General features: G+C 42.4%; 1 protein-coding gene across 12 annotated transcripts in view; it reads right to left on the bottom strand.

Moving 5' to 3' along the window:
• AFDN (afadin, adherens junction formation factor) overlaps nucleotides 1-21,386 on the bottom strand; it is a 438,519-nt gene that overhangs the window by 315,090 nt on the left and 102,043 nt on the right. For 9 of the 12 annotated variants that reach the window (XM_082249807.1, XM_082249808.1, XM_082249806.1 and 6 more), the window contains exons 2-4: nucleotides 19,545-19,740; nucleotides 18,058-18,173; nucleotides 4,601-4,764 (exon numbers count right to left, since the gene is read on the bottom strand). In XM_082249807.1, coding sequence (XP_082105933.1) covers nucleotides 4,601-4,764; nucleotides 18,058-18,173; nucleotides 19,545-19,740 — 476 coding nt within the window. The remainder of the gene's footprint in view (nucleotides 1-4,600; nucleotides 4,765-18,057; nucleotides 18,174-19,544; nucleotides 19,741-21,386) is intronic. The other 3 variants (XM_082249810.1, XM_082249809.1, XM_082249814.1) reach the window with 1 other exon arrangement.

Raw genomic sequence — 21,386 nt, 5'->3', positions numbered from 1 at the left:
CACAATGCTGGCAAGCTTAATGTTGCAGGATTCTTTAATTAAAAAAAATCAGTGTCCTTTTGTCCTTCATTTATTCCTCCTGCGCTTGACTGCTATACCAGCCACTACCTGTGAGCCCTGACATGGGATACTTCTGTGTTTCCCCTTTTTGCTCATTGCTGCAATATATAAGCTGGACCTCATATCTATACTTCAAATATTGTGCTTCTGTTCCGATGTAGCTAAATATATCCCCAGAAGAAACCAAACCAATGGGGAAACATGTCGAGATTGCTACACTAACTCCTTATCGCATTAAATTTATTGGATGGACAACTATTATAGATTGGTCCTTTGTTTTGGTGATGTGATCAAATGTGGAAAAAGTGAAGCTCTGTGATAACTTTCCGGATGCACTGTATGTAAAGTGCTGCATAAATTGTCGGCACTATACAAGTACCCAAAATACATAAAACTCGGTTTTTAACGCACATTTTTAGTGTTCGGTTTTTGCTGGCTAGCTGGTTAGGGTGCGAGGAAATACATTTTGCTTTGCTCCCTCTGTGCCATGTCCTTTCATGTGCAGCTTACTCTAAAAGCTAGTTATAAACTGGGGCAGTTAACATTTTTGTTCATCGTGGTGTATTGTTCAAACCATCTATGACACAAACTTCTGCCAGAGGGTGGTGCTTACTGAGAAGGCCGGGACTAGGCATATGCAGACCGCATATTTAGGAAATTTCAAGTTGGGTTTAACATCGGCTTCGAAATTTGTCTCCACTGTAGACGCAAAACAGCAGTGGAAACGAACTGTTCAGGGGAAAACCTACATAAAACGTACAGCATAGTGGAGAATGAGCACCAAAGAATAGCACATACACTGGAAAATATATTGTGTGGAGGGGGAGGCAAATGATTTGCAGAAAACATACTGTGGTAGTAAAGGTGCCAAAGAACATAGTTTTTGGACAGGAAATTTAATGCAGATAGATGAGCTGGCGGGAAAACAGTGTGGTGGAGTGGGCTGCCACAGAACATAGTGTAGTGGGGGGGGGGGGGTGACAAAATAAAGTGCTTATTGGGGACTGGGCTGCCATAGTCTCCATGTAGTACAGAGAATGTGGAGAAAGATGCCATAAAATGTACTGTGCACACTAGGAGGCAAGCTATCGGAGAACAAAATGTGGACTGTTGAATATGTGTGCCAGAGAACACAGTGCTGACCCTGGGAGGGCTTTCAGAGAATATAATATGGAAGCAGAAGAGATCTCAGAGAGTGCCATGCAGACAATGTAGAGCTGTGACAGAAGCTAATATGGACACTGGAAGTTGATGAGTGAGATGCAATGTGCACAACTTTGAGGGAACAAGGGGAATTTACTAAGCCTGGAGTAGACAGAATGTGGAGCAGCTGTGCACGGCAACCAATCAGCTTCTAGCTTTCATATTTAAAGCTTAACTGAAGAAGCTGAAGCTAGACTCTGACTGGTTATTACGCACAGCTGCCTAACTGTAAAGTCCCCCCAACTCACCCATGGTGGGGTCATAAATTTATTTATTTTTTTTCAATTTTGCACAACATCTTAACCAGGGTGTGTGCACTATCAAGTGAAAAATGTGAGTGTGGGGGATCCGTCAGTGTTGATTTCACCTCCTCACTGCCTGCTTTAACCATTGCTTTGCTATGTTTAGGTGGGCGGTTGGAGGGGCTGCTTTACCCACCTCTCTGCCATGTGAATGAGCCCTTAACCCTCCTCTTGTGTTAGGGTCAAAACTGACCCGTTTTCAGGTTTTGAATGTCTATAAGTATCACATAAATTTGTTTATTGCATCAAGATTTTTTTACTTTGTCAGGAACCTCTATTTAAACAATGTAATAGAAAAATAATCCTTTTCACTAAATTATAAAATACTGTGGTGAAAATTAAGACGTTCATGGTGTTAGGGTCAATTCTGACGCAGTTATAATATAGGATTTTAGGACACTAATTAGTGCCAAAACTAAAATCATAAACACTCTCTCTGCTTAGTAAAAGTGACAGCCAATCGACTCTCAACCCTGTGAGCTGTAGTTAGGGAGGGGCATATCTCTTTTCCTGCTTGTCTGCTTCTCTAAATAAAGTGAAGAAACATAGGACAAATTCATTTCAGAGTTGCTGACTTTATTTTACCATTTTTTAAATTTGACAATGAGAGGTATGCTATCAAAAGAAAGGTCTAGGGGTCACACCAAAAATATTAAAACCAATCTTTTCAAGGATAAAGAAGCCTAACAAGGTAACCAAGAGGTAAGAAACAAATTTGATGATAAATAATTATTCAGAGGGTATTTTATAGCCGATTTAAAACACGGGTCAAAACTGACCCTAAACATCATGGATAGTAACGGAATTCTAACATAAGAGGAGGGTTAAGCCGGCCATAGATAGATCGAATCTCAGACAGTCCCTGCTGAACCTGCCAAAATTCGATCCGTCTATGGGCAGGCTGATTGTACCAAAGTAGATCCACCAATCAACTTGGGTACAACCAGCTTGTCAGTTTTTTTGCATGCACTTACGGCTAGCGGCTATAGCAGTTAACAATAATCATGTTCTCCCAGCAGGGACTTACCCCCTCCCCTATGTCTGCAGGAAAGAAAATCGCATAATCCATGACCTGCCTTACATGGCAAACAACCTCATGCTATCTGCATAACATTTACCTGCAACAAACAAATTTGCAACTGCATGATTTTAAAATTTGCTGAAAAAAGCACATTAATGCTAATCTATAAAATATATTGTGAATTGATACAGATGCATATGCAATGAAAAATGACTCAATTCTGGAAAAGGAACCTAAAATGTACTGCAAAACACACCAATGTTCGTAGTAACAAACATGTAGTCTGGTAGCACTCAGCTTGCTGCCCTCTGTCTGAACTTAAAGGATATTGACAAAAGGTTTTAATTTATGAATTTTTAATTATTTGCTATTGTTTTTATTGATCACATGGAGATGGTTACAGTTTGCACATTGCACTTTATTTATGAAGTTTATTTGATACATATGGTTGAGATATTGATGGTAGCGTTTGCCCTTTAATATTTATTCAATAGAGTGAGATTTGAACAGCACTGCTTTTTCCTAGTAATTATGTTCAATGACTGCACATAGACCATGCTGTGATGTAACATGCAAACAAAGAATACAAGAACGATTAAGGAAAATACACTGGACATTATGTTAAATAGTCTTCCCTCATCCCCACCCCAAAAAGGAAGTGCTCTCTTTAGCTAGCTAGAGTATAGAATATGTGACAGACCTATAATTAATATTCTTGCTCAGTGAAGCTTACCCTTATATCAGTGCATGTCAAGAAACAATTAAGGATAAACAAACACGTGCTTTATGCTAAATCCATCCAACTGCATTCCAGGCAAATGAATGTTTGGAAAGCACTACAAATGCCATCACTTGAGAAACCTTCATGACACTGGCCAAAGAATAACAGTGATGACAAGGGTCAAAGGATGGTATTTGTATGGATTCTGTCTGACCTGTCAGCTGGAAGTTTCTGTTTAGCATCTTCCCACCAGCAGGCACTTTATCTTAATTCAACTTCATGCATTGGAGGAAAAAAAAAAAAGCTGAGTACTGGCCATTATCTTTATTTGTGCTAACATTTAAACGTTCAGGACATGCTTTCAAGGAGTTTCCTTCTTCTCAGTCAAAGCAGTACTGATCGCACCGACAAAATGCAACACCCCAAAAGCTTGTCCTGAAAATGTATTGCAAATAAAGCATCATGGACAGTACTCTGTTTTTTTGCTGCACTGCTCAGGCTATAATCACATCAAGTATGTTGTGAAGTTGAAATCTACTTGTAGAGTCTGCACATCACAGGTAAAAAAAACTAAAAGTTAAAAGTGCAAATGAATGTATGCTGACCTGGAAATCCGTGATCTGCTCTCATTTGGAGAACATTTTCACATTAGGTTTTAAACTTCTGCCTATATTTGTTCAATAGCAAAGTCAGTATAAAATGGTTACCTCACAATGGACTCAACAAAAAATATGTATAAAAGCATGATAAAAAGATTAGAAATAGTAGGAACTATGGAGATTGAGAATTTACAAGTAATCCCTTGCAGTGCTATATATATATATCTTATGAACATTACAAGACAGAAAATACAGAAAGGCAACATCAGAGCTCATTTACAAGGATAAGAGAAATCCTATTCAGTAGGAAAATAGAAGAGAGGAAGATTTCAGGTTTATTGTAGCTGAAATTTAATTTAAAGAAGATGCTGTGGATTATTGAAATGCACATAGTGGTCTTATTTCTGAATTTAAGCTTAAGGTGAAAAAATTACCTAAACCACAGTAGGCACCACATAGCAATCACCTCCAGGTGTGGGACGTGTCAATTGTCGTTTTTAGCACTCTAGATGTCCTGAATACTGAGGTTATTCAAATATCAACCCACCTTCCTTGGTCAAGAACCTGAACTCATCCCTGGCCTTGCTATTGTCCAATAACTGTGACAGGGGACAACACTAAGTCAGGCTTAGAAGCTGACAAGGGGCAGCAATTCAATGATTTTAGAAATTATAAGTGATGAATTAACACATACGGGTCTTCATGCAGTTGAGGTCCATCTTCTCTATCTGTTGCCAGCTTTATTGCCTCTTTTTCTCGTCTTTTCTTCTCCTTCTTTTCCTTTTTAGAAAGTGTCCTCTTGAAATTTTGTATTACTCCTTCCTTCTCCTGTTTCTCAGGTCCATTAGTCTGAGCTTTCTGGTGTCAAGTAAAAGACAAATATTACATAGAGTCTAAGCAAAAATTTACAAACCTAAGCAAGCATTACCCTATGCAAACACCTGAATTAACGTGATAATAAAGCTTTTTTTTTAAATTTGATTAAAAATAAAAAACAATTCTATACTTACCTGCTCTGTGCAATGCTTTTGCACAGAGCAGCCCCAATCCTTCTACTGGTGTCCCCTAGGGTGCCCGGGCCACCGTAGCTCCCGTGCCTCAGTGCTGTGTTCATTGACGCAGACAGCAGGACTCAGCCCCGCCCCCTGCCCCCGTTTCACAACATTTGATTGACAGTAGTAACCAATGAGGAGCAAGACAGAGGCTGGAGCCACTACACTTGTGCACATCTTTGGATCGGATCGGACACAGGTAAGAAAAAGCGGCGTGGGGAGTTCAGAGTGGCAGCACAGGTTTTTCACTTTAAATGCATAGAATGCATTAAGGTGAAAAACCTTAAAGCTTTAGAACTGCTTTAAATAGGCAAATCGAAACATTCAAACTTTCTTTACGAAAATGAAATAAAGAAACATTACTAAAAGCAACACGAAAACGTGAAGTGGCTACTGATCCAGCAGTATCAATATAATAGGTACAAACACTACAGTTCTGTATACCATGAAGGTTAAACACTTGTGACGACTTTCAGCGCAAGTGGAGCTTTTTTTTTTCCCCCCTTCAGGTTGGAGGTGGTGACGGGCATTGTGATTGACGATGATCTACACCGGGGGACATTTTTTTTTTATTAACAACCCCATATGTATCTAATACTCATTCACATAGGGAGGGGCCAGGATCTGGGTGCCCCTATGTTAAACCACCGGCCAGGGTTGTGGGAAAGAGGCCCTGGTCCCCACCAACCTGTTGAGGGCATGTTACCTGGTATGGCAACTCCCCCTCAGGGCATACATTATACAATTTTCTGTACAATTTTCTATAGATTTACGTTCATCTATGTAGTGCATGGGCCTGCCTAATTGGATACGATTAAAAGTGTTGTTTAGTTTTTACATCATATATAGTTTTTGGTAAATCTAAAAGAAAATTGTAGAAGAAAATTGAACATGTATGGCCAGCCTTACAGTTTAGGGCAAATACTGTTTTCACAGCTGGCATTTGATTTAGTACTGAAGATGACAGAGATCAAAGTACATATCCAGTTGTGGAAGCCTGAGGTACAGGTCAATTGAAAAGGGACAATATAGAAGGTTACATTGCACCAACATGTCCAGGGTGTTCACCCGTTCAAAAAAGGTCACAAACAAATAATCAGGGATAATATCAGAAGGCTCGTATAGAAACTAAGGCATAATGCCCACCTTGCTTCATCAGATTGCCCTCAAGGCAAAAAATCCAAATGCAAAAGTGAAAAAGAAGAAGAAAGGGAAAGAGAAAGTCAGAAAAGAAAAGTAAAGAAAGGTAAAAGGGGAGAGAGGCTGCAGGGACGGTGTCCAAGCAACACGTACATACCCAAAATGCTACCACGACTAAAACCGGCCATAGCTGGTTCAAATCTCAACCAGTTCAGCTTAAACCATCCATGATTCAAACCATGTATGGGTAGACATACCCAAGGTGGTCAATAATTAACTTGGGTACAACCAGCCTGCTGGATTTTACATGCTATTATTGCTAGCGGCTGTTATAGCTGCTAGCAGTAATCACTGTGTTCTCCTGGTGGGAACAGCTTTACCCACCAGGAGAATACAAGGGCTTTGCGGGAGGGATTTTCTTGTCAACACTATCCCTCTGTGGTTGTAGGAAAGAAATTTGCTCCATCTATGGCTGGCCTAAGTCATCAGAGGTAATACTTTATGGACTTTGTTGACAATAACAGAGGATCGTTATAATGATTACCTTTGAAAACACCCATCACTCCTACTTTTTCATAGTATTTGCAGAAAAGAGGCAAAAATGACAGCAAGAATAATTCGCTCATAAAATGTTGCTTTATCTGGTAGAGCCCAAATACTGTGTGCATGCTGAAATAAGCAACATGTCATCCCTAGTTTAACTAAACCAATAGGGTTGCCTCAATGATCGAGGTTGAGCTGCAGTTAAGTCTTCAGTACATCTTGGGTCAGGGGCACCTCCAGATTGGTTAATAAAAACTTAAGGGACCTTATGATACCTTACCTACATATAAAGTGAGTAAAGAATGTATTTTCAGAAATGCAAGTGCTGAAATAGTATTTCAATACTTTTGTTAAAGATTATAAAAGCCTCTAGTTTTTTTTCTTTTTAGAATAAGAAATAGGCATTTGTAATGCACATTAGCATGTCAATAACAAGCTGTATTTAAAATTACCTTATTTTAATGGCAAATGCAGCTGGATTTCTCCTGCACCCTGCTTGATGGAGAAGACAGGGGGCACTGGGTTGACATTTTACATTATTTATGCACAGTTGATCTTAATGGCTGTGGCCAAAGCTAGGCAATGCAATTTACCAATAGAGCCATCAATGATACCAGCATTTAGGCAGCTGCCACAGTACAATGGGTGTCAGGGGTTGCAGTTATTCCACCGCATAAAGGCCCGTACACACGTACCGATTGTCGGCCGTAAATATTCGGCCAATGTCCGATCGGCCGATTGTCGGCTTGTTAGTATGATGCTTCCGACAACCGACTCAGACATTGTCGCCCTATCAAAGTGCTTGTCAAATGGTTCTACTAGCAGGATCAACAGGTAATTAAAAAATGTTTCAAGGAGGACAGAGAGCCCTGTTTTCTGGTATGGGCAGACTACATCATATACATGATTTTAGTTCGACTAATTTGACATACTTCTGCTTTATACATTTAGATAGAGCATTTAAGACAAAAATGTATATTATTGCATTACAGATTCATAGATTCCACCCTGTATTTCACTTCTGAGAACTACCCAATTTCTTTATTACTGGCAATATAAAATGTTAAAATATCACAAGGAGGGATTTGTTTTTAGTCTGTCAGGCTCAAAACAGGAGACTTGTATTGAAAGAAATTAACAGTAAAACTGACCATAGATACTAAAAAGGCAGCTGGATTATTTATCACTGCTGGCTAGTGTCACTTGGGTGACCATTTATGTGTAGTCTTTAAATCAGCATCAGGAGAGGCTTGCTGTAGACACCTCTGGCGCTGGTCCCTCAAGGGCAAAACAATAGGGACAAATTTTTCTAACGTATCCAGTCACTTCTGTCCCATATGACCTGTGCTCCATCATCTGCAAATAGCTTAAACATTTGCCTGCTGTACATTCTAACATAGGACTTATCAAATGTCTATGGTCAACTTTAGGCACTACCATTGAGAAGCACCACAAAAGTGGAAGTGCTACTAATTTGTATTGCTGAAGTATCAATAATTGACATACATATTTAGAAAGCACCTGTCACGACAGTAAAGTACAGAGTTCATACACAGGCAAGGTATATGAAAGGAGGCTGCTGACTAGGGTTGAGCGAACACCTAGATGTCCGTGTTCGACGGGTTCGGCCGAACTTTAAAAAAAAGTCCGGGTCCGTGTCCCGGACTTTTACCGAACTTTTCCCGGACACCGAACCCCATTGAAGTCAATGGGGACCCGAACTTTAAGGCACTAAAATGGCTCTAAAACACCAAAGGAAAGGGCTAGAGTGCTGCAAATGGCAGCAAAACGTAATTAAGAGCATGGCAAGTGCTCTGCAAACAAATGTGGATAGGGAAATAACTTAAAACAACAAAAAAAAAACAGAAAAATAAAACAATGTTCTTCTTCATCTCTGAAGGACGAGGCCCATATGGAGTAGGAGGGAGGTTGAGGTGGTGGTGGATGTGGCGGTGACATAGGCGTGCGCACAGGGTGTGCTGGGTGTGCCTGGGCACACCCTAATCACCTAGGGCACATAGCATTGCCAGTGAGGAGATGGGAAAGATCTCCCTGGGACCTGCTCTGCTCTATTTCTCCTTGCCTACAGGTACATGGCCCCGATACATTACTCTCCCTGCTGGCAAACACATGCATGTGTATTTCAACTTTGGGGTGCACACTTTAATGCAATAGGCTGCGCACACCTATGGGCGGTGTAGGTGGAAGCGGCGGTGGAGGAGGACCAGGGCCGGATTAACAGCATCATGGGCTTGGTGCTGAGGATTTTGAAGGGCCTTAAGGGCCGTGCCTTGCCATGCACCCAGAGGAGGAAGGGTGCAGCCATGCATGCCTAATTCAACATGGGATGCTGTCTCTGAAGCCCATAAACACATCCATGCATCGCCAACTGTCCCTCCTTGTCCGGCCTTCACGCTGTGTGGGGAGGTTCTGAGGGTGCTGCCTGGGGAAGCGAGCATAGAAGCCAGACTTCTGTGTTTACAAGTGACAGAAGAGCGGTAACAGTGAATATGGCCAACCCGGGGCCTATATAAAAGGTAGGGGCCTGGAGCTGCAGCTCCAATAGCCCCTACATTAATCTGGCCCTGAGGAGGAGGACGAGGTAGCCAACACTGCTTCTTTTCAAAAATTTTAAATGAGGGTACACCCCAAAAGAGTGAGAAAGAGCAAAAATGGAACAATGGGTGGGTAAGGTCGGTATCCATTGCTATTCTGCATAAGGTACGGAAAAGTCCCGTGGGATCCATGCCTGGTTCATTTTAATGAACGTGAGCTTGTCCACATTGTCTCTGGACAGGCGGCTGCGCTTGTCTGTTATAACGCCCCCAGCCGTGCTAAATACCCGTTCAGATAATACACTGGCTGCAGGGCACGCCAGCACCTCCAAGGCGTAAAGGGCAAGCTCAAGCCATGTGCCCAATTTGGAGACCCAGAAGTTGAAGGGGGCAGACCCGTCATTCACTACATGTAGGCGTGTGCACACATACTGCTCCACCATGTTGGTAAAATGCTGCCTCCTGCTAAGACGTTCCATCTGAGCTGCTGGTGCTGCTGTTTGTTGTGGCGTGCTGACAAAGCTTTTCCACATTTCGGCCATGCTAACCCTGCCTTCTGAGGTGCTGGCGGTGCCCTGGTTGCGTTGGCGACCTCCTCCTCCTCCTCCTCTGCCTTGTGCTTCCACTGTGGCCCCGCTGTCAGATGGGAATGCCAGCAGCAGGGCGTCTACCAGCGTGCGCTTGTACTCGCGCATCTTGCGATCGCGCTCCAGTGAGTGAATTAAGGACGGTACGTTGTCCTTGTAACGGGGATCCAGCAGCGTGGCCACCCAGTAATCAGCACAAGTTAGAATGTGGGCAACTCGGCGGTCGTTGTGGAGACACTGCAGCATGTAATCGCTCATGTGTGCCAGGCTGCCCAGAGGCAACGAAAGGCTGTCCTCTGTGGGAGGTGTATCGTCCGTGTCCTCTGTATCCCCCCAGCCACGCACCAGTGATGGCCATGAGCTGGCCTGGGTGCCACCCTGCTGTGAACATGGTTCCATCTCCTCCTCCAGCTCCTCCTCCTCCTCATCCTCCTCATCCTCCAGAACTGTGCCCCTGCTGGACAATTGCGTCCCTGGCGTTTGCGTGTGCAGGAACCCACCCTCGGAGCCCCTTGCGAATGACTGCCCTGAAAGCCTTGGAAATGTTACCTCTTCATCCTCCTCCTCCTCCTCATCCTGTGCCACATCCTCTTCCATCATCGCCCGAATTGTTTTTTCAAGGAGGCATAGAAGTGGGATAGTTAAGCTGAGAACGGCGTCATTGCCACTGGCCATGTTGGTGGAGTACTCAAAACAGCGCAACAAGGCACACAGGTCTCGCATGGAGGCCCAGTTAAATTAAATAGCGGAATAGAAAATATGATCCAAAAAAAGTGTATGTATATCACACGTACACAACCACACTGGGCCCCAATTACTATTGTTTGTACCCCTAAAAGGCTAGATGAGGAGTAGGGGGGAGTATGGAACAGGCAGCACCCTCAAACCTTCAGAAGTATGAGATGAACCCCAACAACTTGGAAAGGTGGATCTCTCTCACACGTACCGACACAGACTATCCCGCAATTCAATTGATCCTCAAAGGTTTTTATTGAATAGCGGAATAGGAAATATGATCAAAAAAAGTGTATGTATCTCGCACGTACACAACCACACTAGGCCCCAATTACTATTGTTTGTACCCCTAAAAGGCTAGATGAGGAGTAGGGGGGGTATGGAACAGGCAGCACCCTCAAACCTTCAGAAGTATGAGATGAACCCCAACAACTTGGAAAGGTGGATCTCTCTCACACGTACCGACACAGACTATCCCCCAATTTAACTGATCCCCAAAGGTTTTTGATTAAATAGCGGAATAGAAAATATGATCCCAAAAAAGTGTATGTATATCACACGTACACAACCACACTGGGCCCCAATTACTATTGTTTGTACCCCTAAAAGGCTAGATGAGGAGTAGGGGGAGTATGGAACAGGCAGCACCCTCAAACCTTCAGAAGTATGAGATGAACCCCAACAACTTGGAAAGGTGGATCTCTCTCACACGTACCGACACAGACTATCCCGCAATTCAATTGATCCTCAAAGGTTTTTATTGAATAGCGGAATAGGAAATATGATCAAAAAAAAGTGTATGTATATCACACGTACACAACCACACTAGGCCCCAATTACTATTGTTTGTACCCCTAAAAGGCTAGATGAGGAGTAGGGGGGGTATGGAACAGGCAGCACCCTCAAACCTTCAGAAGTATGAGATGAACCCCAACAACTTGGAAAGGTGGATCTCTCTCACACGTACCAACACAGACTATCCCCCAATTTAACTGATCCCCAAAGGTTTTTGATTAAATAGCGGAATAGAAAATATGATCCAAAAAAAGTGTATGTATATCACACGTACACAACCACACTAGGCCCCAATTACTATTGTTTGTACCCCTAAAAGGCTAGATGAGGAGTAGGGGGGGTATGGAACAGGCAGCACCCTCAAACCTTCAGAAGTATGAGATGAACCCCAACAACTTGGAAAGGTGGATCTCTCTCACACGTACCAACACAGACTATCCCCCAATTTAACTGATCCCCAAAGGTTTTTGATTAAATAGCGGAATAGAAAATATGATCCCAAAAAAGTGTATGTATATCACACGTACACAACCACACTAGGCCCCAATTACTATTGTTTGTACCCCTAAAAGGCTAGGAGTAGGGGGAGTATGGAACAGGCAGCACCCTCAAACCTTCAGAAGTATGAGATGAACCCCAACAACTTGGAAAGGTGGATCTCTCTCACACGTACCAACACAGACTATCCCCCAATTTAACTGATCCCCAAAGGTTTTTGATTAAATAGCGGAATAGAAAATATGATCCCAAAAAAGTGTATGTATATCACACGTACACAACCACACTAGGCCCCAATTACTATTGTTTGTACCCCTAAAAGGCTAGGAGTAGGGGGAGTATGGAACAGGCAGCACCCTCAAACCTTCAGAAGTATGAGATGAACCCCAACAACTTGGAAAGGTGGATCTCTCTCACACGTACCAACACAGACTATCCCCCAATTTAACTGATCCCCAAAGGTTTTTGATTAAATAGCGGAATAGAAAATATGATCCCAAAAAAGTGTATGTATATCACACGTACACAACCACACTAGGCCCCAATTACTATTGTTTGTACCCCTAAAAGGCTAGGAGTAGGGGGGAGTATGGAACAGGCAGCACCCTCAAACCTTCAGAAGTATGAGATGAACCCCAACAACTTGGAAAGGTGGATCTCTCTCACACGTACCAACACAGACTATCCCCCAATTTAACTGATCCCCAAAGGTTTTTGATTAAATAGCGGAATAGAAAATATGATCCCAAAAAAGTGTATGTATATCACACGTACACAACCACACTAGGCCCCAATTACTATTGTTTGTACCCCTAAAAGGCTAGGAGTAGGGGGAGTATGGAACAGGCAGCACCCTCAAACCTTCAGAAGTATGAGATGAACCCCAACAACTTGGAAAGGTGGATCTCTCTCACACGTACCAACACAGACTATCCCCCAATTTAACTGATCCCCAAAGGTTTTTGATTAAATAGCGGAATAGAAAATATGATCCCAAAAAAGTGTATGTATATCACACGTACACAACCACACTAGGCCCCAATTACTATTGTTTGTACCCCTAAAAGGCTAGGAGTAGGGGGAGTATGGAACAGGCAGCACCCTCAAACCTTCAGAAGTATGAGATGAACCCCAACAACTTGGAAAGGTGGATCTCTCTCACACGTACCAACACAGACTATCCCCCAATTTAATTGATCCCCAAAGGTTTTTGATTAAATAGCGGAATAGAAAATATGATCCCAAAAAAGTGTATGTATATCACACGTACACAACCACACTAGGCCCCAATTACTATTGTTTGTACCCCTAAAAGGCTAGATGAGGAGTAGGGGGAGTATGGAACAGGCAGCACCCTCAAACCTTCAGAAGTATGAGATTGTGTTCACTGTACCCCACAAAGATTGAGTTCACTGCACCCCACAATGATTGTGTTCACTGCACCCCACAAAGATTGTGTTCACTGCACCTCACAAAGATTGTGTTCACTGTACCCCCCAAAGATTGTGTTCACTGCACCCCACAAAGATTCTGTTCACTGTACCCCACAAAGATTGTGTTCACTGCACCCCAAAAAGGATGTTGTTCACTGCACCCCAAAAAGGATGTTGTTCACTGCACCCCAAAAAGGATGTTGTTCACTCCACCCCAAAAAGATTGTGTTCACTGCACCCCACAAAGATTGTGTTCACTGCACCCCAAAAAGATTGTGTTCACTGCACCCCAAAAATGATTTTGTTCACTGCACCCCAAAAAGGATTTTGTTCACTGCACCCCAAAAAGGATGTTGTTCACTCCACCCCAAAAAGATTGTGTTCACTGCACCCCAAAAAGATTGTGTTCACTGCACCCCACAAAGGATTTTGTTCACTGCACCCCAAAAAGATTGTGTTCACTGCACCCCAAAAAGGATGTTGTTCACTGCACCCCAAAAAGGATTTTGTTCACTGCACCCCAAAAAGATTGTGTTCACTGCACCCCACAAAGGATTTTGTTCACTGCACCCCACAAAGATTGTGTTCACTGCACACCAAAAAGGATTGTGTTCACTGCACCCCAAAAAGATTTTGTTCACTGCACCCCAAAAAGATTGTGTTCACTGCAGCCCAAAAAGATTGTGTTCACTGCAGCCCAAAAAGATTGTGTTCACTGCAGCCCAAAAAGATTGTGTTCACTGCAGCCCAAAAAGATTGTGTTCACTGCAGCCCAAAAAGATTGTGTTCACTGCAGCTCACACACAGAAAAATGGATGTGGATCACTGACACCTGCCTATCTCCAATCCCACACCACACAGCAATATCGATTGTAGTTTGTAGAACACAGTTTCCCTAAAATTCAGCAGACTCTGTCCCTAACAGGATTGAGAAGAGATCGTAGATCAGGATTGAGTGCAGATTCACCCCACCCCCCACACAGCAATATCGATTGTAGTTTGTAGAAGACACTGACCCTATAATTCAGCAGACTCTATCCCTAAAATGCCTACAACTCGCCCTGCCTAAACACTCCGACCTGTCCCTCAATTCTATCCGGACACAAATGATTTTTTCCTGCCTATCTTTCCCTAATCAGCAGCCAGCACGTTGATGTGTGCTCTGTCCCTGAATCTAAGCAGCATAATGACGCCGCTGCGGCTGCCTCGAACTTATAAAGACTTGGTCACATGCTTCAGACGGCCAATCACAGCTACTGAGACATTTGCAGGCATGGCTGGGATGGCTTAAGGCACACCAGTTAAACGATTGTTGATTGGCTGTTGAAAGCCCGCCATGAAAAGAGCGCCAAAGCATGCAAAACTCGGAAATAAAACGACCGAACACGGATTTTTACCCGAACATACAGTAAAGTGTCCGTGTCCGTGTTCGGGTACAAAAAATCCAATTATTCGGTACGAACACGAATAATACAGTCCGTGTTCGCTCAACACTACTGCTGACCCATTGCTTATCCATGGGAGCCAGCTCTTGTAATACACTTGTACACTAATGCAACAAGAGAGTGATGTAGAAACCAGCTACACAGCATTTAATGTTCCTCCACTCTCACAACAGATGAAATAAACTGTTGGTTTTGTGAGAATACTCATTTAAAAAATAAATAAAATAACTAACTACTTGTAGCAGTATGTAGCAGAATATATATTGGTCTAAAAAAAGAAATGTGTTTTTGTTTACTTTTTTTTTTTAATTGGATGTTTTATAGCAGAAAGTAAAAAATATAGTTTTTGCTTTTTTTGTCGGTCTTTTTTGTTTATAGTGTAAGGAATAAAAACGCAGTGGTGATCAAATACCACCAAAAGATAGCTCTATTTGTGCGGGGGGAAAAAAGGACATCCGTTTTGTTTGAGTACAGTGTTGCACAACTGCGCAATTGTCAGTTAAAGTAATGCAGTGTCATATCTCAAAAAAATGGCCTGGTCATGAAGGGGGGAATTTCGGTGATTAAGTTAACCATTGTGTGTTAGAGTTGAAAGTGTATACAAAAGCTGTATTTCACTTGAAAACAGGAACAAGTAGTTAGTTATTTTATTTATTTTTAAATGAGTGTTCTATTAAAAAAAAAAAAAAGAAAAATCCCAATAAGCGTATATTAATGGTTTGCACAAAGAGTATAGCGTCTACAAACTATGGGATCTATACTGGAATTCCTATTTATTTATTTTTTACTAGCAATGGCAGCGAACAGCGACTTATAGCGGAACTGCGATATTACATCGGCCATTCTGACACTTGACATTTTTTGGGAACCTGTGGCATTAAATTGCAATTAAATTAGATGACAGTGATTAGTGCTAAAAATATGCACTATGCAAACATGCACATGCAAAATATGTCACTGTTCCAACAATGGCTGGGAAGGGGTAAACCACTTCCCGCCCGCCCTATAGGCAAATGACTGCGGGAATGTGGTTGCATTATCCTGACCGGACGTCATATGCAGAGCGGCGATCGGTGATGCGGCGTGTCAGTCTGACTCCCCGCATCTCCGATCTCGGTAAAGAGCCAAACGTAGGCTCTTTACCATGTGACCAACCGTGTCCAATCCCGGCTGGTCACATAGTACACAGGAAGAGCCGTTGATCGGCTTTCCTCAGTACGTGCTTGACAGGCACGAGTAAAGGAGCGCCGATCTGCGGCTCTCCTGACGGGGGGGGGGGCTGGGTCGGCACTGGTAATTAGATCCCACCCATGACCCCAGGGATGCCCACCAATGACCCCAGGGATGCCCACTATGGCCACCAGGGATGGCAATCAGGGCTCAGGGAGCCCCCTCATCATTGCCATCTATCAGTGCTGCCCACCAGTGCCCATTAATGCCCATCAGTGCTGCCTATCAGTGCCCATTAGTGCCGCCTATGAGTGCCACCTATCAGTGCCTATCAATGCCGCCCAGCAGTGCCGCCTATCAGTGCCCAGCAATGCTGCATATCAGTGCCACATATCAGTGCCCACCAGTGCCACCTATCAGTGCCGCCTATCAGTGCCACCCCATCAGTGCCACCCCATCAGTGCCACCCCATCAGTGCCACCCCATCAGTGCCACCCCATCAGTGCCACCCCATCAGTGCCACCCCATCAGTGCAGGAAAAAACTTATTTATTTACAAAATTGTATAGCATAAACAATACAACTTTTTTTTTTTTCAAACTTTTCGGTCTTTTTTTTTATTTGTTTAGCAAAAAAGAAAAAAACCTTGCGGTCATCAAATACCACCAAAAGAAAGCTCTATTTGTGGGGGGAAAATTACATAAATTTGGTTTAGGTACAGTGTTGCATGACCGCAATTGTCATTCAAAATGCAACAGGGCTAAAAGCTGAAAATTGGCCTGGGCAGGAAGGGGGTGAAAGTGCCCTGTATTGAAGTGGTTAAACATCTAGGGCAATTAAAGTGTTAAATGTATGCCTAGCCAGTGTTTTGGTGTACTGTGTGTGGTGCTTTTACTAAGGCAAGTAAGGGATTGTATTCCCTGCTTTGCTGGTAAAAAAAAATCCTTTACTTTATTGCTGACAGGACAGGACTCTGCCTTGTTTACATGGGCAGGGCTCTGTCCTGTGTAAATTCATGACAAAATCGGCGTAGCCCATTGGCCGGCACCCGCTGTAGGACATCTGCTGTGTTTAATCACAGCACGGCTGGGTCGCCAGATATGGGCACGCGCCTCCTACCTGGAAGTGCCAGATCACGTACCTAGTATATCCATGTTATACAGTCAGCAAGCAATTAAATTGGGTTTTCTGCTTCTGTTTAGGCTTCCGTTCACCCCATGCAGGTGCAACAAAACACACCTGCTGCGTGTAGGGGGCAGCACATTCATTTCAAGAGGCTGCCCTACAAGTGTGAAATGTAAAAAACAAGTCCTTGACCATTTTTCAAAGTTGTGCAGCAACAAAATGCACATTGCTGCATCACCGTTTTGGCACATGTGAAAGTGCGTGTGTTTGCAGATGTGCGAAGGTGCTATTAAGAATTAATGGCACCACCCCACGTCTGCTAAAGGGCAGAGGGTTTCTTTAGGTGCCAGGAAAGCGCATGATTTTGTGAGCATGCCTGACATTCACAGGGTCTGAACTTAACCTAATCCAATAAAATTGTGTTTACTAATAATATCTAGATTACTATTTGCATTAAGGTTTTCCACTTCCCTTCATTAAGGCTCGGGTTCACATATGAACGTATTAACAGATTTGGCTGCACAATCTTTCAGATTCAGATATATGGCAACCAAACCTAAATTTCCTGAGATTAAACAAAAGCAAACAATGACTATATGGGAAGAACTGGCGATTAAGGCTCGGTTTCCACTAGTGCGACTTGCTGTGCGACTTGACACATGTCAAGTCGCACAGCAAGTCAAAAGCCATGGATTTCAATGCGGCCCGTTTCCACTGCCGCGACTTGAGTTGCGGCGACTTCAAAAGTAGTTCGTGCACTACTTTTGAGCCGGCTTCAGTGCGACTTCCCTCTATAATGAGGGACAAGTCTCACTGAAAGCCGCAAACAACTTTAGCTACGAAGTCGCGCTAGAAGTAGCACAACTTCGTAGCCGCAGTAGTGGAAACCGAGCCTAAGATCCACAAAAATGGCTATATTACAAACAGTCAATGCTTTTCAGACTTTGCAGTTGTGCAAGTTAACATTTGAATATTATTCCACACTGGTAATGTTACAAGAAATCCACAGCAAATGGAACAATAGTAAGATATTAATTGTCTAACAATGATAAATGCTCCATGAAAGATCAGTACCTTCAGTGGTAGAATGTCATTTTCATTCTTGAGCACAAACCGTCCTTCCCTGTCATCTTTGTTCCAGTTGAGCTGAACCACTAGAGGCTTTTCATCAACATCAAGTCTTCTTTCTTCTTCAAAATTTTAAAATACAAGTAAAAAATAAATAAATTAAGGGCAAATCAAAGAATGCATCAAAAAGGAGAACTATAACAAAAGTTTAAAGAGTAAGAGAGGGTTATAACCCGTCAGGTCTGTTTTCCCCATCTGTGTCCCATCGCATAGATTTTCCTTCACTTCCTGTACCATAGTCAAACAGGAGGTCAGAGGATATCCCTGCAACTTAGGGGAATTTCTTGGGGACCCGCTGGTCACCGTAATTAGTGTCCATATTGGAAGATTTCGCCTCCATTACTTTTCTGGTGACAACATCAAAATTTGGGATTTTCTTTTTCTTTCACTTTCAATGATAATGGTAAATAGGACAAATAGAGAGGGTAAGAGTCGGTTCACACTAAGGCGAAGCGACTCTGTACTACTTCGGGGGAGACTTGTGCATTGCCATGCACCACGACTTCGGAGCGACTTGCAGGGACTTCACATAATGGAAGTCTATGCAAGTCGCTCCGAGGTCGCCCCGAAGTAGTACAGGACCCTTTTTCTAAGTCGCTCCTGTTAGAACGGGTCCTGTAGCGGTCAATGTACCGCGAGGGAGCGCGACTTGTCAGGCTGACAAGTCGCGCTAGTGTGGACCGGCACTAAATCTCCCTATCAGGAGCACAGGCCACAAAAATGAACAGGTGTTCCGATCCCTCTCCACTCTATTGAAGAAAAAGGTTTTGCCTTTAGTTATACTTTAATTCAATGTGTGAACTGCTAATGCTCTACAACGGGCACTAATCTTGGAAAAATCACTACACTTACTTTAAACTGATGTTAGCTAGCACACACAGCCTGTAGACACAGGTACTGTTAAGGAATGGCATGGGTCATTTTGAATTTTTTTAAATTCACTTACAAATGCTTCAAACCATTACAGCCTGCAAATTCATCTATACATCAGAAATAAGCTAGATCTTAGATGTTACATTGCTTAACACTTACCTACAGTAGCAGATTAGGGAAGCCCACTTCAGAATATCCCTGTAAAACCAAAATCTCCTCCCAAAACCAGAGACAGGAATTAATGTGTGCAACAGGGAATTTCCTGTCTTTGACCATGCTATAAATAAAAGTTTGTAATGTATATATTGAATGTATGGGTCAGACTGGCATACACTGTTCCTAGTACATTATATGTGGTTGTCTCTTACTACTTTTTTTTTTAACATAACTGTGTGGGGGGGGGGGGGGATTTGTTCCACCCATACTAGAAGTTGTGATCAGTTTTTTCCACCCATACTAGAAGTTGTGATCAAGCTGTAACATTTTAGGCAAAAATATGAAATGGGTATAAAAATGATATTCATCAAGAAGAAAAAAGCATTATGTAATAAAAGACTGACCTCCGCTTACATGAACCTCATATAAAGAATATCGAGGAGATGACAACATCCTCATATCTGGACGGAACTTTTCAGCCAGTGTTTCTATGACATCCTGTGTTGTGGCTGTACTTGAGACTCTGATGCATTTTGTTGCAAAATTTCCTGCAGCTTTGTCTTGGAAGTAAAATCTCATAACTCCGTGAAATTCCAAATCCTTAAAAAAAAAAAAAAAAAGCATAAAATACAAAAATAAATTGCTTTTTACTCTTCCAAAAGAAAGGAAACATACATTAATGCTTAAGCCAAAGCTTGTTTGGCTGTACTTTTGTACTTCTCCAGTGGATCACAGAAGTGCAGTTTGTTTTGCACTCCTGTGACCCGGTTTCAGCAGAGAGCGATCCAGGCTCGGACATCACCACAACCATAGAGTTGGAATCCACCCACATGCCTGGACCAGCCTCTCAGTGAGCCACTGAGAGCCTGAGCCGGCCCCTGCCGTCCCCTCCGCAGCCCAGCCTTCCAGTGAGTGAGGTGGGAGCAGAGCAGAGAGTGATGGCCAGCAGCGTTCTGTTTGGGGAGCTTTGAGAACCGAGCGATCGGTGGTGTTCGACCACCTAGGTAAGTATGAATCTAAAAAAACCTATACATCTTTTAATGGTTTTTGAAAATCAGTAAGCAAAAAACATTACTATATAGTGAAACAATACATTTCTTTAAAATATTAAAAGAGGTTTCCTCTACCAAAGTGAAAAAGGGAAGTGTTTCTAACAAGCAGAAAAGCAAATATTTTACTAACACCACTTGGACCTGCACACCAACTCATTTTTCACAAGCAAAGAAAAAAGGTAAGCAGGGAAGCTAAGTGCTAAAATATTTTAAACCAGTCGGTTTCATTCCACTGGTGCTCACATGTTAGTATACCCAAAATACTAAAATCTTCTGAAAAATCACCACCACTTTTTGCTGGTTTCACTTTTCTAATACAGTAATGATTGTGATAGGTTATTTTATTAGAGTACAGGCTTTCCACAATCATGTCTGCCCCTTACTATGGTCTTACAATATTACTATTTGTGCTTCACAAATAATGCCATCTCAAACAGCCATTGTAGTTTACCCTACAAAGCATAGGAGACATAGGCATTAAATAAAGGCAGATCACTATCTCAGGAAACGTTTGTGACTCTTGGTAAATTAAGTCATTTATCAGTAAAGGGTAACCAAATTAAAATTCCAGAAAGTACAAAGTTTCAAAGCACACAGGTTCCACAGAGATACATTCCTTAAAGTGTCTGTAAAGCACTGAACCATGTAGCATCCCTGAAATTATCTATGGAAGGAATGCCACAAAGACCAATTGGTTACAGAAATTAGAACAGTGTTTTTGAGCAAACACTGAAGGATCTTTAAAAACTTAAATGTTGCTGCTTATGTAATTATATATATATATATATGGTTTTGTACCATTCCTAGTTGAAGAAAGCCAACACTGCAGGAATGTGTGTATTGGGAATGCAGTGCTTAAATTCTAGAAAAAGATTTGCACTTTAGCAAAACATGCTCATTGTATAATCTTGAGACAAATGATGCCACACATTTAATCTAAACTTGCAATGATCAGCAGAATATATAGATAGATACATGGTAAGTCCACCTTTTACTGAGACTGGCAAATTCTTTTTGCGCTAAAGTTGAATGAAAAGTTTATAAGAGAAGCCATACAAATTCAAGTATTCATAAAAATTCATCAAGTTTTAAGTAACATGCACACATCTGCTCACATTTAAAAATTTGAATGTGACTGAAGGGAAAAATACAAGCGAACTGCTATACCCTGTAATCGTAGAGATTTGTGAAGGG

This window comes from Pelophylax lessonae (genome assembly GCF_965119305.1).
Source record: "Pelophylax lessonae genome assembly, chromosome: 3".
Taxonomy (NCBI): domain Eukaryota; kingdom Metazoa; phylum Chordata; class Amphibia; order Anura; family Ranidae; genus Pelophylax; species Pelophylax lessonae.
The sequence above is the reverse complement of the archived record's forward strand: the minus strand, read 5'-3'. Positions and strand labels throughout refer to the sequence as shown.